At 57.3% G+C, this 27,670-nt stretch overlaps 1 protein-coding gene across 1 annotated transcript in view; it reads right to left on the reverse strand.

Annotated features, from left to right (window-relative positions):
- Positions 1–27,670, reverse strand: part of HPSE2 (heparanase 2 (inactive)) — a gene marked incomplete at its 3' end in the record, with an annotated part of 123,411 nt that overhangs the window by 19,170 nt on the left and 76,571 nt on the right. Inside the window, exons 3-5 of the mRNA XM_019555510.1 lie at positions 12,572–12,745; positions 12,113–12,284; positions 2,299–2,346 (exon numbers count right to left, since the gene is read on the reverse strand). Coding sequence (XP_019411055.1) covers positions 2,299–2,346; positions 12,113–12,284; positions 12,572–12,745 — 394 coding nt within the window. The remainder of the gene's footprint in view (positions 1–2,298; positions 2,347–12,112; positions 12,285–12,571; positions 12,746–27,670) is intronic.

Consider the following 27,670-nt stretch of genomic DNA (forward strand, 5'->3'; position numbering starts at 1 on the left):
GGTCGTTTGCCCCCAGTACTCTTTCCTGCCATGGCAGGGGGTCGGACTAGATGATCTGCTCAGGTCCCTTCCGACCCTACAAACTATGAAACTATGAGACAGGTGAGGCTGTGGAGGGCTTCCCACCTTGCAGGGGATTCTGCCTTGCTGCGTGGACCCTAGGGGAAGGTCCACTGGAGGCTCTGATGCTGGCGGCATCCCGTCTACGTGCAGTGGAAGGGATTTGGTTTGGTCAAGGGTGACGCCGGGGATGCATTCCCAGGACAAGCAACTCCAGGCACCTTCTGGAGAGGTGCAGCCAGCCCTTGGGGCACTGTGCTCCCCAGGCTGGCAGACAGAGCTCCCTTGCTGGTGTGTAGCCACGTACGAAAGCAAGCTGTGGGTTTTCAACCTATGTCAAACATGGATGGCGCTGAATGAAGCGTGCTGTCCGGGGCTGGCTGGGTGGGGAGCTTCTACCCCACACCAAGCACAACCAGCCCAGCCCAAGTGATGTGCCCACAAGAAAGCACCAAACTGCTCTGGCATGTTGCTCCTGAGGCTGGAGAGGGAAGACAGTGATCTGTCTCTGTCCGTTCCTGACTCGGGAAAGGCAGCCAAATCTGCTCGCATCAATGCAGACCACGCTGCATGGCTTCAAGAAGGGAGGGAGAAGCAGGCAGGGCAGGAGAGCATGGGTCTGGGTGCCCGGGGGCAGGAGTGCAGCGTTTCCAGAGGAAGGAAGGACAGATGTGAGGAATCAGAGCTGATCTCCACAGACAGCGTCAGGCACTCGGTGCAGGACACTCACGCGTGAGCTTAGAGGCAACCTGGCTGCATCCCCAGGACTGTGAGCTTCCACCTGCTCTTCGCTTTCTCCAGTAGACCAAGGCAGCATTTTGCTTGTTGGGAACAAAGAGGGACGAGATGCCAGCAGGCCCGTCAAGCCAGACCCCGCGGGAGCCCAGACCAGAGACGCAGCCCGCAGACAGTTGCAGGGCCGGCGCTGGGGGAGACGCTGGACAAGGTCTGCAGGAGTGTGGCCCCTTTGCGGGGACCGACTCCTCACCCTTGTCCAGCTGCTCCCCGGTCCACCTGTGCCCACGTGCCGCCCCCTCGGCACCGAGCTGCAGCCACGCTGCACTCAGCCTCCAGCCGAGGGTCCAGGCGACTGGTCTGCAGCTTCCTCCTGCTCCCCTGCCCCAACATCCAAGACGAAACTACGTTTGCTTAGTCTGCGAACTCGCTTCTCAAGGGGAAAGGCGCATCCCAGACCAGCTCCAAGTGAGCAGCCCGGCCCAGCCCGGGGGAACAAGCTCCCAGCCAAACGCTGGGTCCCAGGAACAGCAGCAGCGACTAACACGGCGCAGCCGGCTCCTAAAGGTGCTGGACGCTGGGTCCCCTGCGGACACTCGGTCCCATCCATCAGCCCTCGTAGCATTCAGAGCTGCTGCTCAGGGCCTGGGATCTCTCCTGGGGCTCGCAGCGCGCCCGAGGCAGCGCTGTCCCTGGAGCAGACGGAGACATCCGTGACTCTGCAGCTGCTCGGGGGGGGCCCAGCCCCAGCTGCAATGGGCACCAGCCACCCCGGCATCCCCCAGGCAAACAGGAGCTTGCTGCTCCGAGTGCTTCAGGTTTGTGATTCTGGGAGACTGGTGCAAAACCGCGTCTCACATCTCCCAGACAGGCCCAGCTTAGCTTGGACCAGGACGTTTCCATAATGTGCCCTGGGGACTTGCCCCTCTGCTCCTGGGGCTGCAGATGGTCCCTGCAGATAGTCTGCCCGTGGGCATCCCAGATGCAGGTCAGGATGCCTCTTGGAGGTGGCACCCATTTATTGATGCGTTCCCCTTGCTCTGGGCCAGGCGGGTTTTGGATGTGGGCCCATGGCAGGTGTAAGAGCAGACAGAGCAGGCAGGAAAAGCAGGAGACGCAGGGGACTACCAGCTTGCTCCTGCCCCCCAGTGCAGCGTAATCTGGACCCAACGCCAGCCGCCCACCTACTGCAGCACCAAGAGCCCAGGCAGCAAACAGAGGTTTGGGGTGACTCTCCGTTCCCTGTGATGGGGCGAGTCAGGCAGGGAGAGGCCGTGTGAGAAAGGCAGCAGCAAAGTCACTGCCTCCCCATCCTGGCTCAGGTCGCGGGGGGTGGGGGGCTGCGGGTGACAACAGCCCAGCACGGGTGCTCAGGCGACGGCTCCGGGGCTGGTCCGAGCGACGGGGACCGGCTGATCCTGGACTAGGCATGACCCCCACTGGGGCAGCGCTGCCTCGCTGTGGGGCTTCGTTTGGAAAGTAAAAGGAATGATGAATACCTACTGTTGCCACGTAACAGCGTCCACCATGCTGCCCGCCACCTTCATGAACCTGCGGAGACAGACAGAGACCGAGTGAGTGCCACGGGGTGACAGCACCGCCATGACAGGCACGCCTAAAATCTCTGAGTCCCAGCGCCGCGGGGGGGGCAGGGAGCTGCAGGGTCACATCCAGTCCAGCCCGGCCTGAGGCAGGATCAGCCCCATCCAAACCAGCCCAGACAAACCCCATGTCCGACCTTGGGGCCACACGACACAGCCGTCCCTGACAGCGCCAGGCATCGCCCCCGCCCCTGCTCCTGGGATGGGAAGCGGGGGCCGTAGCCACCAACGTCCTGCTGTGCCTCGGGGGGTCACGGGCGCTGCAGAGCCCAGGCCAGGCCGAACCCCCGCTGCAGAGGAAGGCAAAACTCTCAGTCTGGACCAGTCTGAGCAGGGGGAAATCCCTCCCTGCCCCAGTGCAGTGCTGGTCTAAGCCCGAGCGCAGGTGCAAGACCCTCCTGCCAGGACCCTGCGGGGTCGGTGCCAGCAGCAGCATTGGCACAACCCAGCCCCAGCCCCAGCCCGGGCTGCAGCACCAGCGCTTCTGGGGGAGGCTTAAACCCCCGGAGCTGAAAGGGGACGAAAAAATTCCCTCCTGGCCCCGTGTGACAAGCAGCAAAGCCCAGAAGCCCGGGGAACACCCAGAGCAGAACAGGGCCATCGCCGTGCCGAGATCCTCCCTGCTCAGCGCTGGTCCGGCCCCGCTGTCGGCTCGTCCATCCCAGCGATGGAAGAAGGCTGTCTCCCGTTCGGGGCTGCTGCCGAGCAAGGCTACGTGTCCTTGCACGGAGAGAACGAACCCGGCCCTCACAAGGCCTCCTGCTCGGACACCGGGTCGCACGGCTCGAAGGAGCGGTGGGTTTCACTCGCATCCCAAAGCCAGGGGCTGGCTGCTTGGGGACTCGGGCCAGGTTTCAAGTGCCAACGTTATACTGGAGGCCACAGGGTGGGGAAATTGCTGAACTGGGATCACAAGCCATGGGGGTACTAGTGCCAGGCTAGGGACACAGCAGGGGGGCCACTGGCTGAAAGACCTGCGAGAGACCAAATTCAAATCAGACAACCTCACTGGCTCTGTAGGTTGTGTGTATATATAAAGATTTGGATAGAGATACGGATATCTATCTATCTATCGGCTGCAGGAGCTGCAGCACCTGGAACAGTCTGTAAAGGCAGCTAGTTGCTCGAGTCTGAATTCAGGCATAAGGCAGGGCAGGGTGGCACCTTAAGGACTGACTTGTGCAGGGAGGCACGGGCTTTCACAGGTTACCATCTGCTTCAGAGCATCTGGGCTGCAGGCAGGAGCCTGCAGGACCGCGTGTCTCTGAGCCGGCTCTGGGTGTGCCACCCTGCCCTGCCTTCAATGGACGCGCAGCTGGGTTAACGTGGGCTGAACTGCAATCCCCCACCAGGATGCTCTGGTTCCCCATCTGTAAAACAACCCACTCGGGCTTTGCTCCAAGCATGTTATGGGGGCAGCAGCGCGTTCCCCGCTCACAACCCGAAACCGCAGGCATATAAACCCAGAGCCCACACCGCTCCGGCCCACCCTGCCACAGTCCCGGGGCCCCCAGCTCAGCCAAGAACGTGCTCCAGAGAGATTCTCCTTCCACCGCCAGCCAGGGCTGGGCACCTCTGCCCTGAGTGACTCACGCTAGGGCCGTGCTCCACGCGACTTTGGACTCTCCTGCGCCACCGAGATGGGTGCATCTGTGCAGATGTTTGCCTTCCACCCCTTCAGGACATCCTTCCACCTTGGCGCTGCAGAGGCTGCCATTAGAGTGTGGTGCCCGCTGGCAAGCATCACCACGCCTTGCATCAGTCCTCAAAGGGGGACTGCCCGGGGGCAAGACACAGACCCCAGAGCAGACAGGTGAAGGCCAAGGAAAGCCTCAAGGAGGGTCACCGCAATTCTCACGATTCTTTCTGTATCGGACCAAGTCTCCGATTGCCACAAGAGTCAAGCCTTGCTCAAAGTTTCCTTCCCACAGCACGGAGACTCTTACAAAATCAAGTCCTAAAGCTCCTTTTAAAACTTTGGCTGCAGAGCTGTGACCAGCTGCCTAATAACGTGGGTAACAGCCTGTGCCCTCCGTGGTGATGGATGGGGCTGATGGATGAACGCACTAGACAAGTGTTATTACTTGCACACAGAGCAAACCCTGAGTAGACCGAGGCTGTGGTGCTGCGGGTATCACCCCAGCGTATCTTTGGTGCTGGTGTGCTGCGATTTCTGCATGTGAGGGCACTGCCCTGTGCCGCTGGGATCGGGAGCATGAAGGCCAGAACAGACCAGGCTGTTATGGTCACACGCCTGATCTGCACCCCACGGGATGATGAGCACCCCCCACTTCTGCTGTGGGTCCATCATTGCTATTTGACCTAGAGCATCTGGCTTAAAAAGGTGCCGGTCCTGTTTAAGGACGACCGGCGATGGGGAGTCTGCCAGGGCTCCAGGGCAGTTGTTCCCATGGTCGGGTACTCTCACTCTTAATCATTTTGGCTTTGCTTCCACTACGAATCTGTTTGGCTTCAGCTTCCAGGTGCTGGACCTCGCTTTGCTTTTTCCCGCTACATTAAGGAGCCATCTGCTCTCTGCAGTCTCTTTCCCGTGAAAGCGCGTGGATTATGATCCTCCCGGAGACACTCCAGCTGAGCGTGGCATGAAGGATGTGGCACAATGCTGAGCCCAAGAGGGATGAGCAGGTGCCTGCAGCAAGCTTGGCTTTGCGGGGGGAAAAGCCTTAGGAAATACTAAACATCTGGAATTGGAGTTTGTAAAAGCAAAATAAAAGAGAAGACGGACCCGGACCGAGCCCTCACATGGGGAGAAACCTCAGGCCCATCGCACAGACCTCTGCTGCTTGAAAGAACACAGTGACTGGTAGCAGTAGCAGGCTGTTATCCTCTGTGTGAGCCAGCCGGCAGCAGGGAGGGAGGCATGCAATCCATCACTGAATTTCACCAGCATTTGGTGTGGAGACTTGGGACTGCCTGGCTCATGGGCAGACCCTGCAAGGGAGTCTGTGCTAGTGGCACAGACACTTCTGCCTCTGCTCCTCTCTTCCTCTTCCTCATCATCCACCCAGCCCTGTCTCGCTGCCCTCAGCTCCCACCCGTCTCCCTCCCTTTGCTCCCTGGGTGCCTATGCAAAAGCCCATCGTCCTGCCACTTCAAAGCCCAGCTGCAAAGCACAGCTGTACTATAGCTTCTTCATGATGAAGACTGCGGACAAGAAACGTGTGCCCCCCCCTTCTTCTGTGGTCCCTGCAGCTGGTTCCAGGGGTTTCCAAAACGCCCCCCCCCCCCAGGCCCGAGCCACGACAGCCACGGGTGCTAACGTTCAAGCAACAGGGAGCAAGGCCTGAAAAGGGAGCACAGGGCAGCCTTCGCTCTGGGCATCATGTGACCCAGGCCTCCTTGGCTTTTCAGGTGTTTTCCAGGCCATGAGGCTCAGCACATGGCTCAGACCTTGCCTGAGGGGTCTGCCATCGGTTAGGATTTAGCTCCCATCAGCAAGGAAGCTTCTCCGTAGGTATCACTTGTACCACTTGCCTGAATGAAATAAGCTCTAGCAAAGGGACACGCCTCTGCCACCTTAACTGTACTAGGTGGACACTCCTATACTCATGCTCTCAAACCTTTTAAATACCAACCTGGCCTCAGTGCTACACAGAGAAACCAACCACCACTACAAACACGCAGAAGGGAGCAGGAGCAGCCCCGGAGCACCATCCTTTCGTGTGCTGCTACTGAGTGCAAGCATGACGAGCCTGCTATTTGCTCACCGGGTCTGACAGAGGCTGTATGCAGCTGCAGATAGCCTAACCAATCCCCGGACGTCACGCCTGTCACAAAAATGCTGCTGCAGGACGATGGAGATCAGTTATCAGCAACTCGCGTCCAGCGCGGGGAGGTCAGAGCTGACAGCTAAATCCATACCGTGATGCACAAGCTGATACAGGCACGTCCAGATAGCTGCATTCTCCAAACTGCACCAGTTTGAAAGCTGCGGAGCTGCTGAGAAATCAGACAGACTGCATAATTTATCCTGGGGGAGCGGGACGTTTAATTTGCGCATATGAAAGTTTAATTGAGCAGGCCATCAACACAACGGCTCCCTGGATCAGGGCATTCGGGTGCACCCTGAAAGACAAGGGGTAACCTGGAGTGCGGAGGCGTCTGTCTCCAAGTCGCAAACCTGCTACACCAAAGCCGGGATCTCGGGGGGAGCAGCTGTAAACAGTGATAAGGAGACTCGATGCCTGGAAAAGGGAGTGATAAGAGGGGAGAAGATATGAAGAGCAACTCTCCAAAGCCAAAGTTGGAGAGATGAAGGACGGGGGCTGGCTTGCGAGCCAAGGGATGGCTGGACATGCACATGCCTGTTGTCTGCTTCCCTCTTTTCAGACGTGTTTTCCTTTAGGATGCTTCACTCCAAACAGAGGATGCTGGATAATATCGGGAGCTACTGGCCCCTGCTCCTGGGGGGAGGAGAACTGCAGGGTCAGAGCCCACATTAGCCCCACTGGGATAGTCGCAGTGAGTGCCAGAGGATGGCAGCTCACAGCCCAGAGTGGGGAACTCATGTGCTTCAAAGCCAGAAAGACGGCTCCAGGCTGGAGATCTGTGACACCGGTGAGGTCCACGGTGCCGATAACCGGGGACAGAGAGAGGCCAGTGGGCCACAGCTCACCTGTGCATGATCTCCAGGTGAGCAACTGCACGCCTGCAGCAGGGCTCAGAGATGATGCGCTCGCTGGCCCTGGCACAGGCTGGGTTCATGCTGTGCACAGCTGAGGCCAGATCCCCAAGGAAGGATTTCCTCCCAGGGGAAGGGGCTGGCAGGGGTATAAGTTTTTCCTCATATCCAACCTCAACTTCCCTTTTTCATCGTCTCTTAAGGCCGTGCTCGAGCTGGGCTGCTCGGCAGGACTGGCCAGAAACAATGGGAGGAACTCATCGCGGGCGGCCACGTGCCCTCGGTCACTACAACAGGCGAGTCTGGCAGCAGGTGCAGTGATACCCTCCGCGCCCTAGTCACGTGCCTGGTTTTATCTGTCGAGATGTCTATTTTTAATCCTCTCTTTGCCAAGTCCGGGCACCTGCAGCTTGCCCTGCTTTCTCCCAGTGACTTCTAACTTTTTATTCCTCCAGTGGTTCAGTTACTGGTTTTCAGGTTTGGAATCAGCACTTTTGCTCGCTTTCATCAGGTCACTCCACAGTCAGTGATGCCTGCGCTTCCTAAGGGCCTTGTCGGTGCCTTCGCTCGCCTGTAACTCGGCACAGCCGGACCTCAGGATGTCCAAGCCCACAAGGGGTTCACAGCAAGGCTGAGGCTTGTTTCATTTGCTGCGTGGTTTTCAGCCTGGGAGAGTTGGGCTTTTCCAGGCTTCTCTCTGCAACCTGCAGGGCTGGAAACTGAGGCTCTTGCAAGCTGGAAGCTGACTCTCACGTCCACACATGACTCCTGGAGCTGGGGCTGGGGCCGAGACCGCCAGTAGCACAAGTGTGGCCATAAGCACACAACTAGTCTTAGACAGAACAAATTTGGTTTCGTGTAAGGCCCAGGTTTCCTTAAGGCAGGGCAGAGATGCAGCTTGACAGACTAACTACAAAACATTACATAAAGAGAGAAAGAGAGTGCAAAGTTTTGTGAACCCAAGCTCACTCCATCGGATGCTATGAAAGGAGGTGCAGAAAGCAGAGTATAAGGAGAGAGAAATTAGAGGGAGGAGGAGAGAGAACTGGGATGGGGGCACTGCTAGGAGAGAAAAGCGAAGGTGCAGTAAACCCATAAGAGCTAAAAGGGTCACAAAAGCAAGTCCAGGTAATGAGATACGAACCCACAGTCCCTGTTTAAAACATATTTAATGCAGCCCAGTCAGGGGGTGATTTCTTCTTCTAAATGAGTCTTTAGCTAGGGGAACATTTCTTCACCTGTCAGCAGCTTCTTAACCGAGCCATGTGCTTTGAGACCACAAAAGAGCCATTAGATTTCCCCTCCTGACCCCTGCCAAACACAGACCAAAGAACTTCCCATTTACCCTTGTGTCGAGCCCCTCGACTTGCGTCTGGCTAACGCATCTTCCAGACACTCCTATGGACCTGAGCTGCTTCCCCGGGGCAACCCTGCGGCTGATAACCAGCATGGATGAAACTCCTGCTCCATCTCTCTGCTTAGACTCGGTGCCCGCTCTCCGGCCCTTTGTGCTCTCCCTAAGCTGGCTGCTGTCAGTGATGGTAACACACCCCTCGTGCAAAGCCCCCCCAGGGTTCAGGGCCCTTGTACACATTACGAGTGACTCCGGTAACGCTGAATTTTTTCCCCAGGGTGCATTTCCAGCTCCAGTTGCAAGTGCCCGAATCCCTGCTTTGCAGAGTCTTTGCCATCACAGCCCCCAGAGCCTGAGCTCTTGCTGCGCCTGCTCCTGCGCCTCCTCCCTGATGCCAGCTTGTATTGAATGTGCTTTGTCCATGGCCATGCGGGCACCTGGGGACTCCCACGCAGGCGATGTCGCCTTGCCTGCCTTTCTCTGGAGCCCAGAGTCAGCGGGGGGCTGTGAGCCACTGCTTTCCTGGCCTGGGCCAAAACCTTTCACACCTTCCTCAGCACCTTCCTGGCAGGGCTGGAATCTGGGGTCATTAAAGCAGCAGTAAATGGCTCACATATGTGCTGAGTTCCCTGTAGCAATTACACACCCAGAGCACAGGGCCGTAAAACCTGGAGGTTTAACAAAGGAGCTCCGATTTCCCCAGTAGCTGAGCAGACCCCGTAGCCCTGCGGCCTCCCCAGGTGCCTGTCCTCATGGTCGCTGCTGGCCCCATGGGGACGGTCCCTCTGCTGGGCTCCTGGCCCTTGACCCCCACACCGTTGGCACAGGTGTGCTCCAGCTGCTCACCTTGCAATGACGCACACTGCTCCCCGAGCCGCGCCACCTCCTTCCATCAGACAAGCCCGGGGGTGGTGAAACCTGTGCTCTGCCATGGCCCCTGTGGGCACCGTGGCACTGCCACGCGCGGGGCCCATCGCAAAGCTGTGCCTGCCAGCTGCCCTGCCCAAACCTGCCTGGTGCTAATGGAGAGCAATGTAGGCATTCAGCGAGCAAAGATCTTCCCAGGAAAGCCCTGTCTCCCCGAAAGTTGCACGCTCTGGGAGAGAGGCTGAAGCAGAAGATCGGACCCAGATGTGAGCCACAGCCCCTACAGCACCACTCTGCAGCCCATGATGATGAGGCAGGGAGGGACCCAGTTGGGCCGGGGCACAACCAGGGCTCGGGGCAGTGGGGGTACGGCCAGTCCATCCTGCTGCCACAACCAGGGGGGCAACTGCAGCTCCACGATGTGCTGGGTGCCCCTGTCTTGATGTGCACAGTCACCCCCTTTGTGTGCTCCACAGGGAAGGACACGTAGCACTGCATGACAGGCAGTGAGAGAGCAGGAGCCTGGGGGTGGGTGGCAAAGTGGGGAATTGCCACCATGAATGACCCCAGGTGGCTGCAGAGCACCTGATCCTCGAGCCAGGTCCTCCTGGAGTGGCGGCCAGCGGGCCCAGGCATAGCTGAAGCAAAGGCGATGCCTGCGTTCACCCGTGGTCACAGAGGGCACCCGGCTGTGATGGATCTGGTGGGTCTCTGTCCTCATGGGCTTCCCCTGTGTTCCTGCTCTTCTTGCCTTGACCGTGGACTGCAGCCACGTGCGACTCCGCCGCCAGCTCCTGCTCTGCAGCTAGAATCGCTGCAAATTCCCAAGCAAACAGCTCCACGCAGTCCTGGGATTCCTGTCCCCCGCGCAGTAGGTAGCTACCATGGTCTGCTCTCCAACCGCTCAGCTGCATGAATGGGCTAATTAACACCTCATCAAACCCGCCTGCAGAAATTCCCTCTTGCACCTGCGGGCTCACACCTCTGCATCCAGGCAGCCTCCCCGCAGCCGCCCCGCCAGGCTTCCCCACTCGGAGGGGGAGCTCGGGACGAACTTGCCAGGGTAACACTGAGGCCTCATGGGGCCTTAGCAGGTCTTGTCGCCTCTGCCTCCACTTCCTTGCCTGCAGCACGAGGTGGCTGTGGCGGCGAGGAGCCATCAGGTAGCGCAGGGTATGCGGTGCAAGTGGTGGCCTGGCTGCACGGCCGCCCCTTCTCCAGCAGTGCGCAGCCCCGGCGCTGTCACCAGGCACTTTCCAGATTATGGGCACGAGCTGCTGCCCCCAGGTTCACTGCTCTACCGTGTCCTGGGCAGAGGAAGGCACAAGTCCAGCAGCTTCCTGCCCCACCGGTCACCAAGCAGCTCTCCCCCATCCCACCTGGACAGCCCCCTGTCCACTGCTGACCCCCTCCTCGCAGCTCCAGCTGGCCAACATCCAAATCGAGGGCGGGTGAGGGGGAAAGCACCCCCACGCGAGTGCCTCTGTCCTGGGCCCGGCTCCGAGGCAGCACAGCTCCTCGTGCACCATAGAGCAGCCTCAAGACGAGTTTTCATTGCACCTGGCTGCCTCGGCCCCCTCCCGTCTCAGAGGGACCCCCCCCAGGGCCGGCTCAGGCGGCTTTACGGCCCCTCAGCGCTGCTGCGGCAGGGCTGAGAACCTGGCCCTCGCTCTCCGCCGGGCCCACCGGGGCTGCACGGGTGTGCTGCTTACTGTCTCTGCCAGATCATTCACACAGATGTTAGCAAACATGAGCCCCGGCACGGCTCCCAACGGGGCCCACTCCCCCCCCGGCCTGGCTAGCGCTCTGCAGGGACCCCGCTCTGCTGCACAGCAATCCTGCTCAGGCCGGGCTCCGCGCCTCTCGCCCACACCCCGCATCGCCTGTTTGCATCGGCCATGGCCACGGCTCCCTGCGTGGGCTATTGCAGCTCTTTCCTCTCTGACTCCAGATTTGGGGGCAAGAAGGGATTTTCCCTCTGGTCAGATTGGTCCGGACTGGGGGAGTTTACCTTCTTCTGCGGCGGGGGCACGGCTCTGCCTGGGCTCTCTGCAGCATCTCTCCTGCTTTCCCCGGGGCAGGCTCAGGTGTGATGTCCTGTGTTGTGTCAGAGCCCAGCGGTGCCATTAGCAGGGATCGAACAGCTGTGACAGACTAGCCCACAGCGGCACGGCCTGAGCCCTGACCCCGGCTTCAGAAGTGGGGATTTGCCTCAACTGAGCGAGATCGTGAAGTGCAACGATTGTGATAATGACTGTGCAGAAGACCATCCTTGGCTGTCCCACAGCCTGCGCTACGGAGGCAGCCGGGGAGATCTTGGCAACAGCAAAGCCCTAAAGCCCATCACAGCGCCACAGACACTGCCCACACCCCTACGCCCCCACGCCAGCCGAACTGCCCGAGGGAGCCCGGTCCCCCAACCACACAGGAAGCAGCTTCTCAGACCCACGTGCCTCGGCCTTCCCTTGGGCAGTGAGACGCACATGCTCACCCCTTCACCTGTCCTAACCGCTACCACTGACGTCTCGCTGGAGTCTCGGACAGGGCCCCGGTGCCAGGTCCCATGCAGACACACCGGGAGACAGGCCCCATCGGGAGCGCTCGCTATGCCAGGGGAAGGTGCAGGCAGCAGCATGAACACAAAGACCCTGGGGCACAGCTGGACACATCTGCAACCAGCAGCCAGGGGCTGCCGGGGTCTTTAGGAGTGGTAACCGTTGTGGGCACCGCGGGCCAGGCTCTCCCAGCCAGACTCCCTGGTTCCCCACAGGGGTCTGTTTGGCCTCCATCAGCCTCGGCCAGGAGAGACTCCATGTCCCCGGATGTTGGCCCGGCCCACGCGGCACCACTTACCCTTCCAGGAGAGCGATGACGTTCTTCCTGGGCCTCCCGATGTTGGGCCCGTAGAGGCTGGCTCTGGAGTAGGTGCGGATCAGCTGCAGCAGGCTCCTCAGCTGGATGTAGTCCTTCCCCAGCTGGCTCCCGTTCACCGAACGCCCCATCAGAGTCCGGTAGTTGTTGGGCTCTGGGAAAACACGCGCGCGCATGATGCTTGCCACTCGGCTCCTCTCACAGCGGGCTTTCCCCATCACAGACTCCCTGCGTCCCCTGCCCCTGGGTCTTGTGCTTGTCCCTTTTCCCTTGCAGCCGGAGGGCCGTAGGTCTGCATGCCCTGGGTGCCTGGTGCGCGGTGCCAGCAGACAGGGGCGTTTGACTGGGATGCCACCATGTGTGTCCAGAGCCCCTCTCCAGCTTGAGGGGGCTCTCCCACCTGGGAGGCCCATCCCAGCAGACCTGGCTCGGGGCACTCACCGTTGCCCAGCTCCCAGGAGATGTTGTACTTCTTGCTGGCGCTGTACTTGAGCAGGCTGAGCGCATTGGAGCTGTTCCAGGAGTTGTTGGGGTTGCGGCGCAGGGCGTTCAGCGCAAAGATCAGGTGAAGGCCAGAGCAGTCCGCAAAGTTATAGAGTTTGTCTAGAGACCTGGCTGGGAAGAAACAAAACCCAGGTTGTAACTCAGAGGATAGGTGTCCCTGCCCCTCTGTGGGGAGCCGGCTGCCCCCCTACTCCTGCCCTCAGGCTCTGCTCTCCACAGGAGCAAAACATGCTGTCCTGCGGCACCTGCAACCAGCGCGCCCTCGGTGCCAAGAAGGTGACCGGCATCCGGGGCTGCATCGGTAGGAGCGGTGCCAGCGGGCGGAGGGCAGTGATTCTTCCCCTCCGTTCAGCCCTGGGAGGCCACATCTGGAGTCCTGTGCCCAGCTTTGGGCCCCACTACAGAAAGGATGTGGACATGTTGGAGAGAGTCCAGCAGAAAGCAGAAAAAATGGTTTTGGGTGAGGAGAGGCTGAGGGAACTGGGCTGATTGAGTCTGCAGAAGAGAAGAGCGAGGGGGTTGAACAGCAGCCTCCACCTCCCTGCCGGGGGGCTGCAAAGAGGATGGAGCTGGGCTGTCCTCGGTGGGGGCAGACGACAGGACAAGGAGCAATGGGCTCAGGCTGCAGCAAGGGAAGTTGGGGTTGGATAGTAGGGAAAACAGTCTCACTGGGAGGGTGGTGAAGCACTGGAGCAGGCTCCCCAGAGCAGTGGTGCGGTCTCCACCCTTGGAGGTGTTTAAGACCTGGTTAGACAAAACCTTGTCTGGGATGATGTAGTTGGGGCTGGTCCTGCCTGGAGCAGGGGATTGGACTAGATGTGACCTCCCGGGGTCCCTTCCACCCTCATTTCTATGGTTCTAGAGAAATGGTGTTACCTCCAAGGCTGTGCTATATTCCTCAACATGGGCTGGACCTGGACGGCTCTCCCAGCCCACTGCAGAAAGGGGCGGCACAGCCTGTGGCAGGAAGCCACCTTTGTTTCTCCCCAAAATCTCTGTGCTGTGACAATGTGATTAGGATGGGCCCAGCAGAGGAGACACATCTTTACCGTCTTTAGGTAACCTGAGCTGGATACGTCCCTGACGGGGAGGACCTGCTCCCTCTGCCTACGGGACTGGTATCACCTACCTCGGGGAGGGGAGTCTACCTGGTGGGCTAGAGTCTGCCCGGCAACTGGTGATGTATTTCAAATTGGTGGCTGACAGCCAACTGGAGCTGGCCTCCATTGGACCAGGGGAACAAGGTCACGGGGGCTGTATACGTTAAGACTGCCCGGGAGGAGGGGGCAGCAGCCATGCGGGCGCTCAGACGTGGAGAGGAGCTTGGCCATCCAAAACTGGCTCTCTCCCCCATAGCTCAGGAGCGAGGAACGGGCTGCCTCCAGAGGGGCTCTGCCACAGCCTGGGGATGACGCTTGTGAGTACGCTACTCGAGATCTGGGTAGATATCGAGCTGGCAGTAACGCAGATGCGTGATCAAAAGGCTACCTCAGCCAGACTGTTTTGCTCGATGGGATTTCTAGGATATTGCTCAATCTTGTACCCTATTTTCACCCTACCCCTGTAATCAATACAGTTCTCCTTTGTGACCGGTGTGGGAGACTTATTGAGGGGTGGGTCCAAATTATGCCTAAGAGGCCCCGTAGGTCTGCGGACTGAGGGAGACTGTCCTTTTTGGCCCCCGACTTGGGGAAGTGCCCAAGCGCCTGTACCGGGTCGAGTGCCCGTAGGACGTTAGGCCCGTGTTTCCCCAGGACGGAGGCCCCTCTCGGGGTGGTGGCGCGAGGTCGCCCCAGGCCAGCGCGCGCTCCAGGGAGATGGCGGCTCGACGCAGGAGCGCCCCCTAGTGGCCCGCCACAGCCTGCCCGTGCCCTCTCCTCCATGATGCAGCCCCCACCCCCGCCACGGCTCCTTGCCAGACGACGGGGGGAGAGGGCAGGCCCCTGCGGCTCTGCGCTGGATCGTGGCAGAGGGATGCGTGCAGGCCCTGCACCGGGGCTCGCTGCATCCAGATGGGGCGCGGGGGCACCGCCCTGGCCTAAGTGGAAGCAGGCGCAGCTTCCCCGCAGCAGCGTCTGGAGCTGGTCAGAGCACAACCGTGGGGTTTGGCATGGGGCCCTTCCCCGCGGGCAGCCGTGCAGCCTGCCCCTGGAGCCCTCCTGCAGCCCAGCAGAGCCTGGAAGGCCCCTGCCCGCCTGCCTGTGCTGCACCCCCAGCCCAGCCCTTCTCAGAGCATCCCGGGGCAGCAGGGCTGGCAGGGACCTGCGAGGGTCGCGGCCCTGTGCAAACCGGCCGAGACAAACCCCGTGTCTGAGCTCCAAGCAGCACAACACAGTCACCCCGACACAGCCCCTGGCATCGTCCCCGCCCCGGGATACAGTGGGGCCGCGGCCACCAATGTCCCGCTGCTGTCGGGGGGCTCAGATATGCTGCAAAGATCCAGATTCTCAATCTTGCGGGTGCACCTGGTCTTCCCTGTCCCCACACAAGACAAAGTGACCCAGCTCTGGTCATCTCGCCTCTGGGCGAGCGCACCATCCACCCCTGGGCCTGGGCAAATGCATCTCCTCTGCTGCACCAACCAACGGCCCAGCTGCCAGCTCTGCTCACCCTCCTTGCCTCCCCTGCCCACTTTCCAACGAGGACTCCCCCCTGCTGCCCCTCATGGAGGGGGCGACATCCACAAAGTCACTGCCTCCTTTCAATGTCCTCTGCCTGGGCTTCTGTTAGCTCCACCTCTTGACTTTGCCTGGTACTTCGACGGCAGGTTTTGGGGCCACGAGCTGATTTGAGGCTACATTTCGCTTGGCAGGTCCTAGTCCCTGGCTGGGACCTGGTGACAACTCCTGCAATGTGGGCTATCAAGTATAACAAGAAATGCAACGCTGTAGACCTCTTGGTTCAGAAATGATACCTGTTATTAGACCAACTAAGAAATTGCAAAAAAAAAAAAAGCTTTTTCTGCAAGCTTTCAGGCAGAAAAAGATATATATTTTTGCGATTTCTTAGTTGGTCTAAGAACAGATATCATCTCTCTGAACCAAGCGGCCTAGAGTTTTGCATTTCTTTTTGTCTCAGACCAACATGGCTACCAAATACATTCCTCAATTAACGATAAACAATACATTTGTCACGGCCAAGACTGCCACGAGGGACGCTCCGTCTCCTTCCTGTGCCACTAAGGCCAACATGCTCCAGAGAAGAGCTCTGCAGGGTTTGATGGCCCTGGTTTTCTATAATGGATACTTAGTGGAGCACATTAACCTCTGGTTCAGGTCCTTTGAATGGCTCTTCTGGTAAGATAAAGGAGATCTGACTGCAGAATTTGCTGCCCAGGATGGAAGGTTATGAGAAGTTCCAGCTTAATTAAAGTAGAATGATTTTTCCTGTGCCAAAACGTCAGCTTTGCATCGTGTATAACACAGGAGCTGAACACACAGGCCAGACTCTGGAGCCCCGTTGCTGATTGACGGCATTTTGCTGATGCCTTCTCCCCCAAGACCATCTTCTCAGTACTGAGTTGCAGCACCACCGGTGCCGTAGGGGCGCACTCCCTGTGCTCAGAGCCATGCAACGCTGACCTGGTGAACAGCCCCATCACCGTTAAAAGAGAGAGACCCACCTGCAACAATCAGAGCAGTGGTGCCTATGTCTAGGTCAGTGATTTTCCACCAGGTGCCCCGGCACCCTGGAGTGCCATGAGGTCCTTTTAGGGGTGCCACAGCATGCCATGCAATATTAGCACTGTCATGTGTGCAAACCTATACAGGAGGCACAAGATAAACCCAGAGATTTCATATGGGAATCAAAACCATTCTGCCTGGTGTAGTCTTTCTGAGTTCTTTGTGCAGAGAAGTCGCTCTAGGATTTTTCCACAGTCAAAAAACAAGAGCTGGCATTTTCCAAGGGGGGTCTGGAGCCCACCAAGGGGTAACTTGAGTTTAAAAAGGTCGAGAACCACAGGTCTAGATAGACATCCTGTTGTCAGCAGTGCTTGTATGAGATGGTTCAGAGGCAGATGGAAAATGTCCGTATCAGAGCATTTGCCAAGAACCTGCCCATAGATGTTTCTTCCAAGCCCCAGATAGATGGAGTCTGGTTTCTGCTGTGAAGCACGAGGGTCTGCATGCCTCATACATGTTTATCCTGGGCGGTGAAAGATCTTGGTGAAGTTTACTGGTCGTATGACACAAAACTGCGAGAACTAGGGACAAAAGACTCTTTGGAGAGGCCTCGGGTGAGTTAACTCAAGACACACCAGGCCATGACACTTACTCATCTTACTTCATCTAGTAACAGCAGAGAAGTGGGGGACACATTCATGCCTGAAACCTTGGGGAAACCCGTGGGCGGGTGCCCTGCGCTCAGCGGAAGCACTCACGTGTATATGTCCTTCGATAGGTGCAAGATCAAGCCCTTAATGACAAAAACAATGTGTAGCTCCCAGCCGAGGCGTGCATCAGGCTGCATTCGGATCGCCGCAGAGTCGGGGAGAGCGTGGCAATTTGTGGAATTCATCCACGCACAACTCAAGAGTTTGGGTTGATTTTATGGACCTGCCACATCACGAAAGGCCTCGGTGGCTCTTACGCCTCCTTTTTCACTGCAGGACCAGGTGCGGGAGAAGGGCGGTGGTGGAGGACAGAGAGGGACTCCATGGTCCAGGGAGAAGCCACGTGCTGGAGGAAGGGTCCCGACACCCGAGAGCCTCTGACGAAGAACCAAAGGGCAGTCGGGAACGCAGAGGAGATGAACGCCGGGAAGGTGCAAAGGCCACTGCTGTTTGCCTGCATCTCTCTGGAACTTGTGCTAGCTAAAGTGAAGAGGTGTTTTGCTGGAAACCTCTGCAAGGCTGTGTGTCCCTGGACAGGCCATGTGTAACCCTGCGTATCCACAAGGCCGGGACTGTGGGACAGGGTGTTTCAGACCCTGGTGGGTCTCAGAGGACCCTGAGAGACGAGGGCAGCTGGATCATCCGGCTCCGCTTCCTCGAAAGCTGTTTGCTGGTCCAAGGAAGAGTGTGAGCAGGAGCCTGCTGCATGGGTCCAACCTATGGGGACGCTGGCAGCCTGGCGAGGGTTGAGAAGGGGATGTGGGCTAGGGCTTCAGGAAAGCGGTCTCTGGCTCTTCTATGCCTGAAGAGCACTGTTTGTGTCCAAAAGCTTGCAAAGAACCATTTTCCCAACTATTTAGTAGGTCTAATAAAAGATATCTAATCTACCCAAAGAACTTGCCTGCCTATGTCCTTAGACCAACACAGCTACAGCCAACAGCCCATGAGCCTTGTTTTCAGGCATTTCTTCAGTGCAGCTTCCTGAGACCACTGCCGGCTGCCACAGGAAGACCCTCAGTCCGGCCGGACCAGGAGCACTGGCTCTCCTGGCCAGTCCTACGTCCAGCAGAGGCTTGCAGATGCCCCATAAATGATTTTCCAGCAGTCGTGACCTTAGTTCAAAGCCATGCATGCTTAGGGTTACAGCTGGGCTTCGTCTGACATACTAGTGAGCGGGGGAGAGAGGGAGGCCAGGCTCTGCTTTCGTTCAGATAACTCGAACCAGCAATTTGTAGGAAAAATGACCTGAGCATGTCCACTGTGGAGACAAAGGAGCTGCAAGAGCTGGGACAAGGTTGGGAAAACAGCACCTCGCCCCCTCCACCAGGGAAGCAGACACCGGCTTTCTCAGCGAACATTTTGGGTGGTTTAACAAGATAACTGGCCGAAGCCAAAACAACGTCTAACCCAACTGCACCGCCAGCGCGGGGACCAGGCTTTTCTGCTGAGGAGGAAGAAGGTTCCCGAGCCCTTTCTCAGACTCCTCTGAACCGTACTAGACTTTTGTGAGGCTCATAATTGAGTTAGATTAATTTAATGTATTTATTCCACAGACCGGGCACATTATCCGATTTTGTGAGCGCTTAGGAGATCAGACACAGCTACGGTTATTTAATACTTGTTTACTTTAGTCCTCCGGGCAAGAGCTCTGCTGAGAATGATACTCTTGGACCGAATCCCAGCCGCGTAAGAAAGATACCTCCGCACCCGCACGAGGATAACAACAGCCCTTGCTTGTGTTCCTCATGCTGAAAACTAAACCACTTGAACAACTCTCAGCTGGCCTCCTCCTTCAGTGCCTTACAATGGGAGTTTGCTTGTGTGCAGCATCCTCTGCAGTGGACAAGAAGCTGCTTTTCATCTACAGACAAACACGCAGCTTTAGTATGGGGGATTTTGTCTGGATTTTCAGGTGCTCCAGAGATTTCTAGGATCTGCAGGCTGGAAATCCCAGAGATCAAATACTGCAGATGCACCTGTGTTGCTCCCGAACCTTTTCAGTCTTTTCCGGGCATTGCCCCAGCCCTCCCCTGTCCAAGCTCAACAGGAGGCAGCAACAGGAGATGGAGAAGTGATGGCATTTACGGCCTGAACCATGCTGGGCTGTGTGACAACCCAGGAGCATTTACAAAAGGAAGGGATGCTTTTTCCTCCATGACAACTTCCTCATGTTTGGGGGTAGCTTTAAGAGACGTTCTCAGTTTTATTAACATTTTTGCCCCCTCTGAAATCAGTCACTCACACTTTCCGTGTCTAGAGTTTCCTTCCCCTGTACCTTCCAGGCAGTGATTCTCCACCGGGTACTGTGGCACCCTGGGGTGCCTTGAGCCTGCCCTGTTATAGCCGGACGGCCGCCTGACGCACAAAACAACTATGAGTCAAGTCACGGTGCCCGCGGTTTCAGCAAAGCAGAATGGCAAGTGTGAAAGCATTATGGTTACAGCTACCTGCATGTAGATCAGTCATGAGCTGATCACGAGTTGCAGGCGTGAGTTTGACAAAGTGGAAAGTATTGCAGAAACACAAACAGAAAATGGGTCTCTCTACATATGTGGAAACACAAAGTACAAAGATGAGACACCAGCCGGACCGGCTGCCAAGACGACAACGGGGCACACACGAATCCCAGAGCATCCTCAGGGCCTGAGCAACTCTCACGTCCTGCTCCAACCCCAAGGCTGCACAAGCATGACTTTTTCTGGGCTTCTATTACTTCCTTATGTACTCAATAAATTCAACCCCCCCCCAAGCAGCCTGAGTAACTGTATCATGAATCTCCTTCACCCACTCCCTAAACAAAGTGCTAGGCAACACCTTCACTAGTGCTGTGGAGTGTCACACAATGTGAGCACTGTCGGGTGTGCACCACGATTCACTAAATTACACCTGGGGATTTCAACGGGGAATCCACAACATGCAGGACATTCAGACCTGGTGTGGTCTTCGAGCTCCCTGCACCCGAAGAATCGCTCTATCATTTCTCCATGGTCTGGAAACAAGTGAGAACCAGGAGGTGGCATTTTCCGAGGGTGCCTCCAGTCTATCGAGGGCTGCCCAGAGTCTGTTGAAGGTGGGAGCTGCTGCGTTAGGGGCAGGCCTGACCACTCCACCCCAAGCAACTTCTCCAGCTGTACCTGCCTGGACTCTTCTTTTTCATTCTGACGGACGCTCATTTTCCTGTAACAGAAAACCTCAACCTGCAAGCGCTTAGGCAGGCGAGTGTCTTCCCACATACAGATGCCCACCGCAGACTGCAGTAAGATTGCTCACGAGGGTAAAGTTACTGATACGCTCAAGTCCATGCCAAATTAGATCATTAATCTGTGCGTGTTCGGAGACTAACCTCTGAAATAAATATACGAAGAACACTCGAAACAAGGTCCCACCACCACATAAACGCAAACGATGAGCTGGTGTGTGGTGCTATAAACTTTTTACTGCCTTGAGCTGGGATGATCGCATCACCCCCTTGCCATGAGGAAGAGAAGAACTGCAGTATTATTAGCTGCTGGCAAAAACCCACTTCACGTTCGGGGCACTTTTACCACTTGCTCTTCACCAAACGCAGCAAGCTCTGCAGGCAGCCAGCATCTCGGCACAGCTGACAGACCCTGCACATTCAGCTGGTCTCCGAGTTTCTGGAGAAGAGACGGTGTCGCAGAGAATGAATCATAGCAAATGAGAGTGTTATTCATAGGGCACCCCCCATGTGCACATGCCAACATGCTCGGGGAGCTGTAAAACGGCAGGGAAAAGCCCAGAATAAAACCCAAATGCAGGATAATAAAATCCGTAATAAAAATACTGAACTTGGAGAGCACAGACATGGAAGCCAAGGCAGGACTCCAGCTAGCCCAAGGGAGAGGCGCCCGCCGACTGCCAAAACCCCAGAACGAAGTTGAGATCGTTCTGCAAAGCGAGAGGCGCGGATCACGTCAGGGCCTTCCAGCCCCGCCGGCAGCATCGCTAGGGTCGAGGCCTGCTGTGGGCATGTGGGAGCCACGCCAGGGCTTCCCCCAGGGCTGCTGCTGCAGGTGCCACCATGGGTTTGGGCCTGAGGCTCCGTCCCAGACGGGACTTCCCCGGTTTGCTCGGGTCTGACCCTCTCGGGGGCTGCTCGTGGTCAGCCAAACACAAGTGAACTGCTCGGAGCGATCCCTTCTCGGACGGGAGAGCCAGTTTGTTTGACTTCTCGGTGTTCTCGCAACTCCCGCTACCGAGCCTCGAGGGCACAGCTCCGCTCCGCTCCGTTTTCTTCACTTACAATAACAACTCCTGCATTTTTTGCTGCAACAAACAGCTTCGTCCCTCATCTGCCCCGGCTCTGCTTCGTCTGCACATGGGCTGAGGTGGTGCCCTGTATGGCGTGATTGCAGAAGACCAGATGGCTCCTGTGCATTGCAGGGACGCTGCCAGCTGGACACGGTTTATCTGTAGGTAGACAACGTCCGCGATGGTTCGAGGCCAGCGTCATCCTCTTTGCAGCCCCCCTGCAGGGATTTGAAGGGTTTTATTCAATCTCCCTTGGTCTTCTCTTCTCCAGACTAAATGAGACCAGTTCCCTCAGCCTCTCCTCACCCCCAACCATTTCCGTTGCCCTCCACTGGACTCTGTTCAATGTGTTCACATCCTTTCTGTCATGGGGGCCACAGCTGGACACAGTATTCATATGATTGCCTGTCTTGGCATGCATGCGATCCAATATTTGTGCCCTGCAGAGTTCACAGGGGCCAAGCTAGTGCCCTCTGCATCCTTGCCCAAGGGCGTAGGTCATCCTGCTGCCCCGCTGCCAGCACAGCTGCTCGTAGGGATGACGTGTCTCGAGGGACGTCGCAGTGGGCACTTGTCCTTCCTTCCAGCTGAGAAGTAGGTACCAGGAGCTGTCCTCGCACCGGGGCTGTGGGACAGCACTGGAAGCTGGGACCTCCTTCAAACTACAACTTCCTGGAGAGGGGCATGCCACGCACCGCCGAGCTGCCTGCCCATTTCGGATGGGACGGGACGCCCTCCCTACAGGCGGCTGCACCTGGCTGGTGTCCCACGGCTGAGATGACCTCTGCAAGGACGCTGTCTGTTCCTCTGCCCTCTCTGCAAAGAACACGTGGGGCGCAAACACATTCAAGTCTTGCCCTGAGAGCCCAGAGAGAGGGTGCTGTGCTACACGAGAGAGCTGCCGGAGAGTCCCGATCGCGCCAGGGCTGGCGGACGGTTGGACGCTGCTGGAAGGCACGCTGCCCGGGGACACAGCTGCTGCGGAGATGTCCAGATGGAAAAGGGTTTCCCTGGGCTTCGTTAGTCAGTCTGGCTCCTGTTCCCCTGCTCTGGAGCACGCTGGTCTGCGTCTGATGGATGACTGCTTTCAGCGGACGCCAGCCATCGAGCGTCCAGACCATCATATCTCTTTGGGGCAGGTCTATGTGTAGGATTTGCCCTTCTACAGGGCTGGCTAAGCGGCAGGGGCTGGGCTGAGATCCAAATACCTTCACCGCCTCGGTCCCTAGTCCTGGCCTCTTGTCTGGGTGCTCAGAAACCATTGTCAGAGGGGTGCACGCGGTCTCCAGGGGAGGAGAAGCTGCTCTCAAGGGCTTGTATTGCTCTGGGGGACGCCGCCGGACACGTTGTTCTGGTCCAGGGCAACACAGGTCCATTTCTGGGACTGTCTTCTAGCCGCGGACACCCTGCAGGGCTTGGTCCCTGCCGGAGCCTCCTGCCCGCTGGAGAACCGAGCACGCCTGCAACCGAGCAGACCTGCTCTGCCCGCTCGGATGGGGAACGGGACAGTCCCAGAGCCGACAGGCGCTTGGCAGGGGAGGTGATGCTGCTCTTCCCTCCCTGCCGGCTGGCGTGACCCGGCGCAGCGGTGCTGTTGGCCAGCGTTCGGATCTGGACATGGGGACGCTCAGGAGGGAACTGAAAGGAGCTGCTGCCTGGAGGAAGCCCCAGACTGTGCCGGACGGGAGAAGCAGACGGTCTTCTCCTTTTCCCTCGGGGGCTGGGGGTGATGATAGCATTAGCAGAGGAAGACTCCTTATGTACGTGCCTCCTTCTTCTGGCTGAAATGTAGAGGCCCCAAAAACACACTCCTTGAGCACCTTCCCTGAGTCTTTTAAAGAAGGGAAGGTCCCATCTGCCCCAGAATTAAACAAAATTAGTTGCCCTCAGTTGCCCCTTGGACTTGGGATTTCTCCGGAGCCCTCGTCACTGTCATCCAGGGACGTGAGCCGGGAGCATCACTGAGTTAGGGACATGCAGCCCTGACTGGAAGGACGCACTGGCTGTCTGCTGTCCCGGCATTTCCTCTCTGCGCTTCCTGGAAGCCCGTCCACAAACTGCGGCAGGCACAAATCAGTGTTTGGAGAGACGAGCGAATGACTCACCACGCGGGCCTCAGAGGCTGGCTGCTGAGTGCATGGCGTCTGCAACTGGCTCTGATCCTTTGGAGCCTGCTCTCTCTGCATGGGCTTGGGAGGTCCCTGTTGTTTCCCATGTTTTGGGCATCAGCCACTAAGAACAGACCCAGCGCTAGGATGTGATGAAAAGCATTCCCGTCCCTGGAAGGGAACTGGTACTCGCTGCCAGCGGCCTCGGATGCGGCTGGAACACGAGCTGCCATGTGCGGACATCTCTTTCTGACTCACGGGTTATCTAACTCATGAGCTACAGGAACGATGAGATTTCTGGGGGAGTTGGGTTCCTAAAGACAGGAAGGACCCTCTGTCTCCGGCCCAGCCAGCACCCCTCCTATGGCAATGGCAAATCCAGAGAAGGGGGAGCAAGCCTCGGGGGGCATTGTACGGACCAAGCACAGACACCCTGAGCAAGGATCTAGCCCTGCACCATTGACCTCACGTGGGGCTTTGCGCTGATGCCAGAGACCCTTGGTCACCTTCTGCTGCTGGTTCATGGGCCTCGGACAGCAAGGAAGAGGGAACATATTTCAACATAAAGGAAGAGGGGACTGTAAAGCCCCAAACATGGGGCTGGTTGCAAAGAGGATGGAGCTGGGCTGTTCTCAGTGGGGGCAGAGGACAGGACAAGGAGCAATGGGCTCAGGCTGCAGCAAGGGACATTGAGGCTGGATACTAGGAAAAACTCTCTCACAAGGAGGGTTGTGAAGCACTGGACCAGGTCACCCAGAGAGGTGGAGGAGTCTCTATCCTTGGATGTTCTGAAGACCCGGCTAGACAAAGCCTTGGCTGGGATGATGTACTTGGGGCTGCTCCTGCTTTGAGCGAGAGGCTGGACCAGATGTGACCCCCTGAGGTCCCTTCCAGCCCTCGCTATCTCCGATTCTGTGATCACATCTCAAGAAAAGGCAGGGTGCAGAGCAGGCTGCTCTGTTCAGGGCCACTCTCTGTACCTAGAAGGCAAGAAGGAGGCAAGGAGCATGTGCGTAGCAACAAAATGCAGCGCTCTGCCTCATGGATGCCTGCCAGCCAGGGCAGGGCAGACGAGATGCAGACATAGCTGCCAGAAATTATCAGAAGGCTGAAGAAGTGCCTTTCCAGGGCAGGAGTGGAAAGGTCAGAGCTGTTTGGTTTGGGGAGGAGATGAATCAGATGGAACATGATAGAAGGAGCTATGAATGGGACAGGACAGGTAGCCGAGTGCTGCAAATCCCCTTTCTACGGGTAGAAGAACAGTCAGGTCGGTTCAGGGGTGTACCTGGTAGCCGTGTTGGTCTGAGACAAAAGACATACAAAAAACTAGAATTCTTGGTTCCAAAATGATACCTTTTATTAGACCAACTGGAAAATGGCAAGAAAATTGTCCTTTTCTGCAAGCTTTCGGGATCAAAGTCCCTTCGTCAGGCTCTGGGAAAAGTGTAGATGGTACAAGATGGTAACAAGTTCCCATAGGTAGGAAATAAACTTCGTTTTTGCACAGAAGGAGCTGAAGATGGAAGTCTGTCCCTCTGTGTCCATGCGTGTCTTTGTGAGCTGTGTGGAGCAGCTCTTGGATGTGTTGATCAGGTAGCATTCCTGATTCACTACCTGACAATTCCTGTCAGGTAAGTGGACACTTATCTACAAACCAGCCTCAAGGGCCTGCTGACCTCGTTCCCTGCTTCATCCCTCGTTCGCCTCCCGCAAGCCCTCAGGAGCAGGAAGGCAGCAGCTTGTGCGTATGAAGAGCGCTCAGCACGCCACTGGGACACGGCTCAGAAAGTGTCAGCACAGGGGACAATCGCACTCCTTGCAGCTCCCCACTCCCTGCCTCACTCACCCCAAGACTGAGGACAGGGAAGTCCACAGACTGAAACTGCAGATGGGATGCCCGAGTCTGACATTGTACCATTAAGCTCAGCCAGGAAACAACTCAACACGCTGTTGGCTTCATTTCCCTCCTTGTGAGAAAGCTTTTCCTAATATCCAACCTCAACTTCCCTTGCTGCAGCTTGAGCCCATTGCTCCTTGTCCTGTTGTCTGCCCCCACTGAAAACAGCCCAGCTCCATCCTCTTTGCAGCTCCGTGAAGACTGCTATTCAATCCCCCTCGGGCTTCTCTTCTCCAGACTAAATCAGCCCAGTTCCCTCAGCCTCTCCTCACCAGTCCTGTCCCGCAGCCCCACGACCATTTTCATTGCCCTCCACTGGACTCTCTCCAGTGTGTCCACATCCTTTCTGCAGTGGGGGCCCACATCTGGACACCGGACTCCAGATGTGGCCTCCCCAGTGCTGAATAGAGGGAAGAATCACTGCCCTCCACCCGCTGGCACTGCTCCTACCAGTGCAGCCCAGGATGCCGGTAGTCTTCTTGGCACCAAGGACACACTGCTGGCTCCTGTTCAGCTCCTTGTCCCCTGTCCCCCCAGGTCCTTTTCTGCAGCGCTGCTGTCCAGCCCATCACCCCCAGCCTGCCCCGGTGCAGGGGATCGCCCCCTCCTCAGTGCAGGACTTTGCACTTGTTCTTGTTGAACCTCCTGATATCCCTTTTGGCCCAGTCCTCCAGTATGTCCAGTAGGTCACTCTGAATCCTAGCCCTTTCCTCCAGCGTATCTACTCGTCCCCCAGCTTGGTGTCATCTGCAGACTTGCTGAGGGTTTTCTAGACTTCATGTGTAACCCATGCATCCTAGGTCCTCAGGTTCTAGCATGTCCACCCCAAAAGGGAAATCCAGGCTGTCTGGTTTTATTTCTGTGCTGTGTCTCACTCTGCAGCTACACAGTACAACCTTGCCATTTAAAGATGCCTTCAAAGCGCCAGACACATCTGTTGGCGGGAGAGAGCCAGCTGCCTGTTCCAGACACACATCTGTTGCACAACTCACCTGAGATGCTCACGATCCCTCTGTAGGAGCAGGGAGGCGGCCAGGTTCACTCTCTCCTTCCATCTCCTACAATACGTACCCTTGTGGTTACCTGCCTGGTGACTGTGTGTTAATTTGGCTCTGGGCAGATGGGGCTCCCAGGAGCAGTTGCTTGGGCCAGGTACAGTAGCACTGGTCCGCTGTGACGGGAAATGCTCTGGCAGAGCCTCGTCTGGCCTAACGGCGCGCCGCAACGGGGCTCAAGTTCCAGCCCATCTGAAGAGTATGCAAAAGTCAGAGGAACTTGGCTTTCATCCTCCCAGCCAGCAAAGTGATGCTGTGCACAAGGCACTAATCAGACCTGGGTTTTATATCCAGCTGGAGGACAGATGGGAGATCTGGGGTTCTTCCCCAAGGATTATGCAGGGGCCTGACTCCAAAGGGGGCTGTTGTCCTGCCCCAGATCTGCTCACATACCCCTGATCACGGACCCTCCGCCTCCTTCAAGTTCGTCAACCAGATTTCCCGCTCCGCTGCCAATCCAGAGGTGACGATAACGACTCTGCGATTTAGACTCGGCCCCTAATGCCACCAGGCACAACTAGCCGGCTGGGGCTTGGTGTCAATCCCTCGGCAGCGAGGAACTTGGAGGATGGCCAGGGACTGCGGGCTCTGTTCCCAGCTGGCACCGGACTTGGAAGCCAACCATGAGGTCTGGGTTCAATATCTAACTGCAAAGGAGTCTGGCTGACAGCCTCGTTTTGTGGGATGAATCCCAAATTGATATAATGCTTTTGATACCAGACAAGGGGCATGGCGCCAGTCCAGGCGTTGTAAAGGGCTCAGATAAAAGCCATAGGACCTGTGGTTCAAACTGCAAATGGGATGGAGTCTGGATAACCCTCAGGATTGGGCTTAATCCTCAGATGGTGAAAGGAAAGCATGGTCCCTGGGCTCTGCCTCCAGCTAGAGAAGAGCTCCGATGGGCAGGCCGGGATCTGCTTTCAATCCCCGCCTGGTAAAGCGCTCGTGTGACAGTAATGGTTTCCAAGGTCAAGTGTGAATTGACATGGAGCTTGAGATAAGACACGAGGCCCCGGCTCAGCCTCAGCACGGCGCAAAGCCCTGGCAATTGCTCCATGGTGCGGTTTCCATTCCCAGCTCTCGGGGACTCGCAGGTCCAGGCGGAGGCCCCAACAAAGAGCGAAGACATCATGGCGGGAGCAGGAAGGAAAATGGTTTTCCTGTCCCACGAACATTTAAGAAATTTCTCTTCCACATCGGGGTGAAACCAAGACCTCTGCAGTCTTTTCGGGAAAAAGCAGGAAGAGGGAAGCCCACCGACAAACAGCCAAGAGCTGGGTGCAAGGTGTTGCACATGGGGAGGAAGAACCGGCACCACACTTACAGGTTGGGGAACTCCCCTCTTGCCAGCACGGAGACGGAAAAGGATCT

The sequence above is a fragment of the Crocodylus porosus genome, unplaced genomic scaffold (genome assembly GCF_001723895.1).
Source record: "Crocodylus porosus isolate Cpor-Errol unplaced genomic scaffold, CroPor_comp1, whole genome shotgun sequence".
Lineage (NCBI taxonomy): Eukaryota > Metazoa > Chordata > Crocodylia > Crocodylidae > Crocodylus > Crocodylus porosus.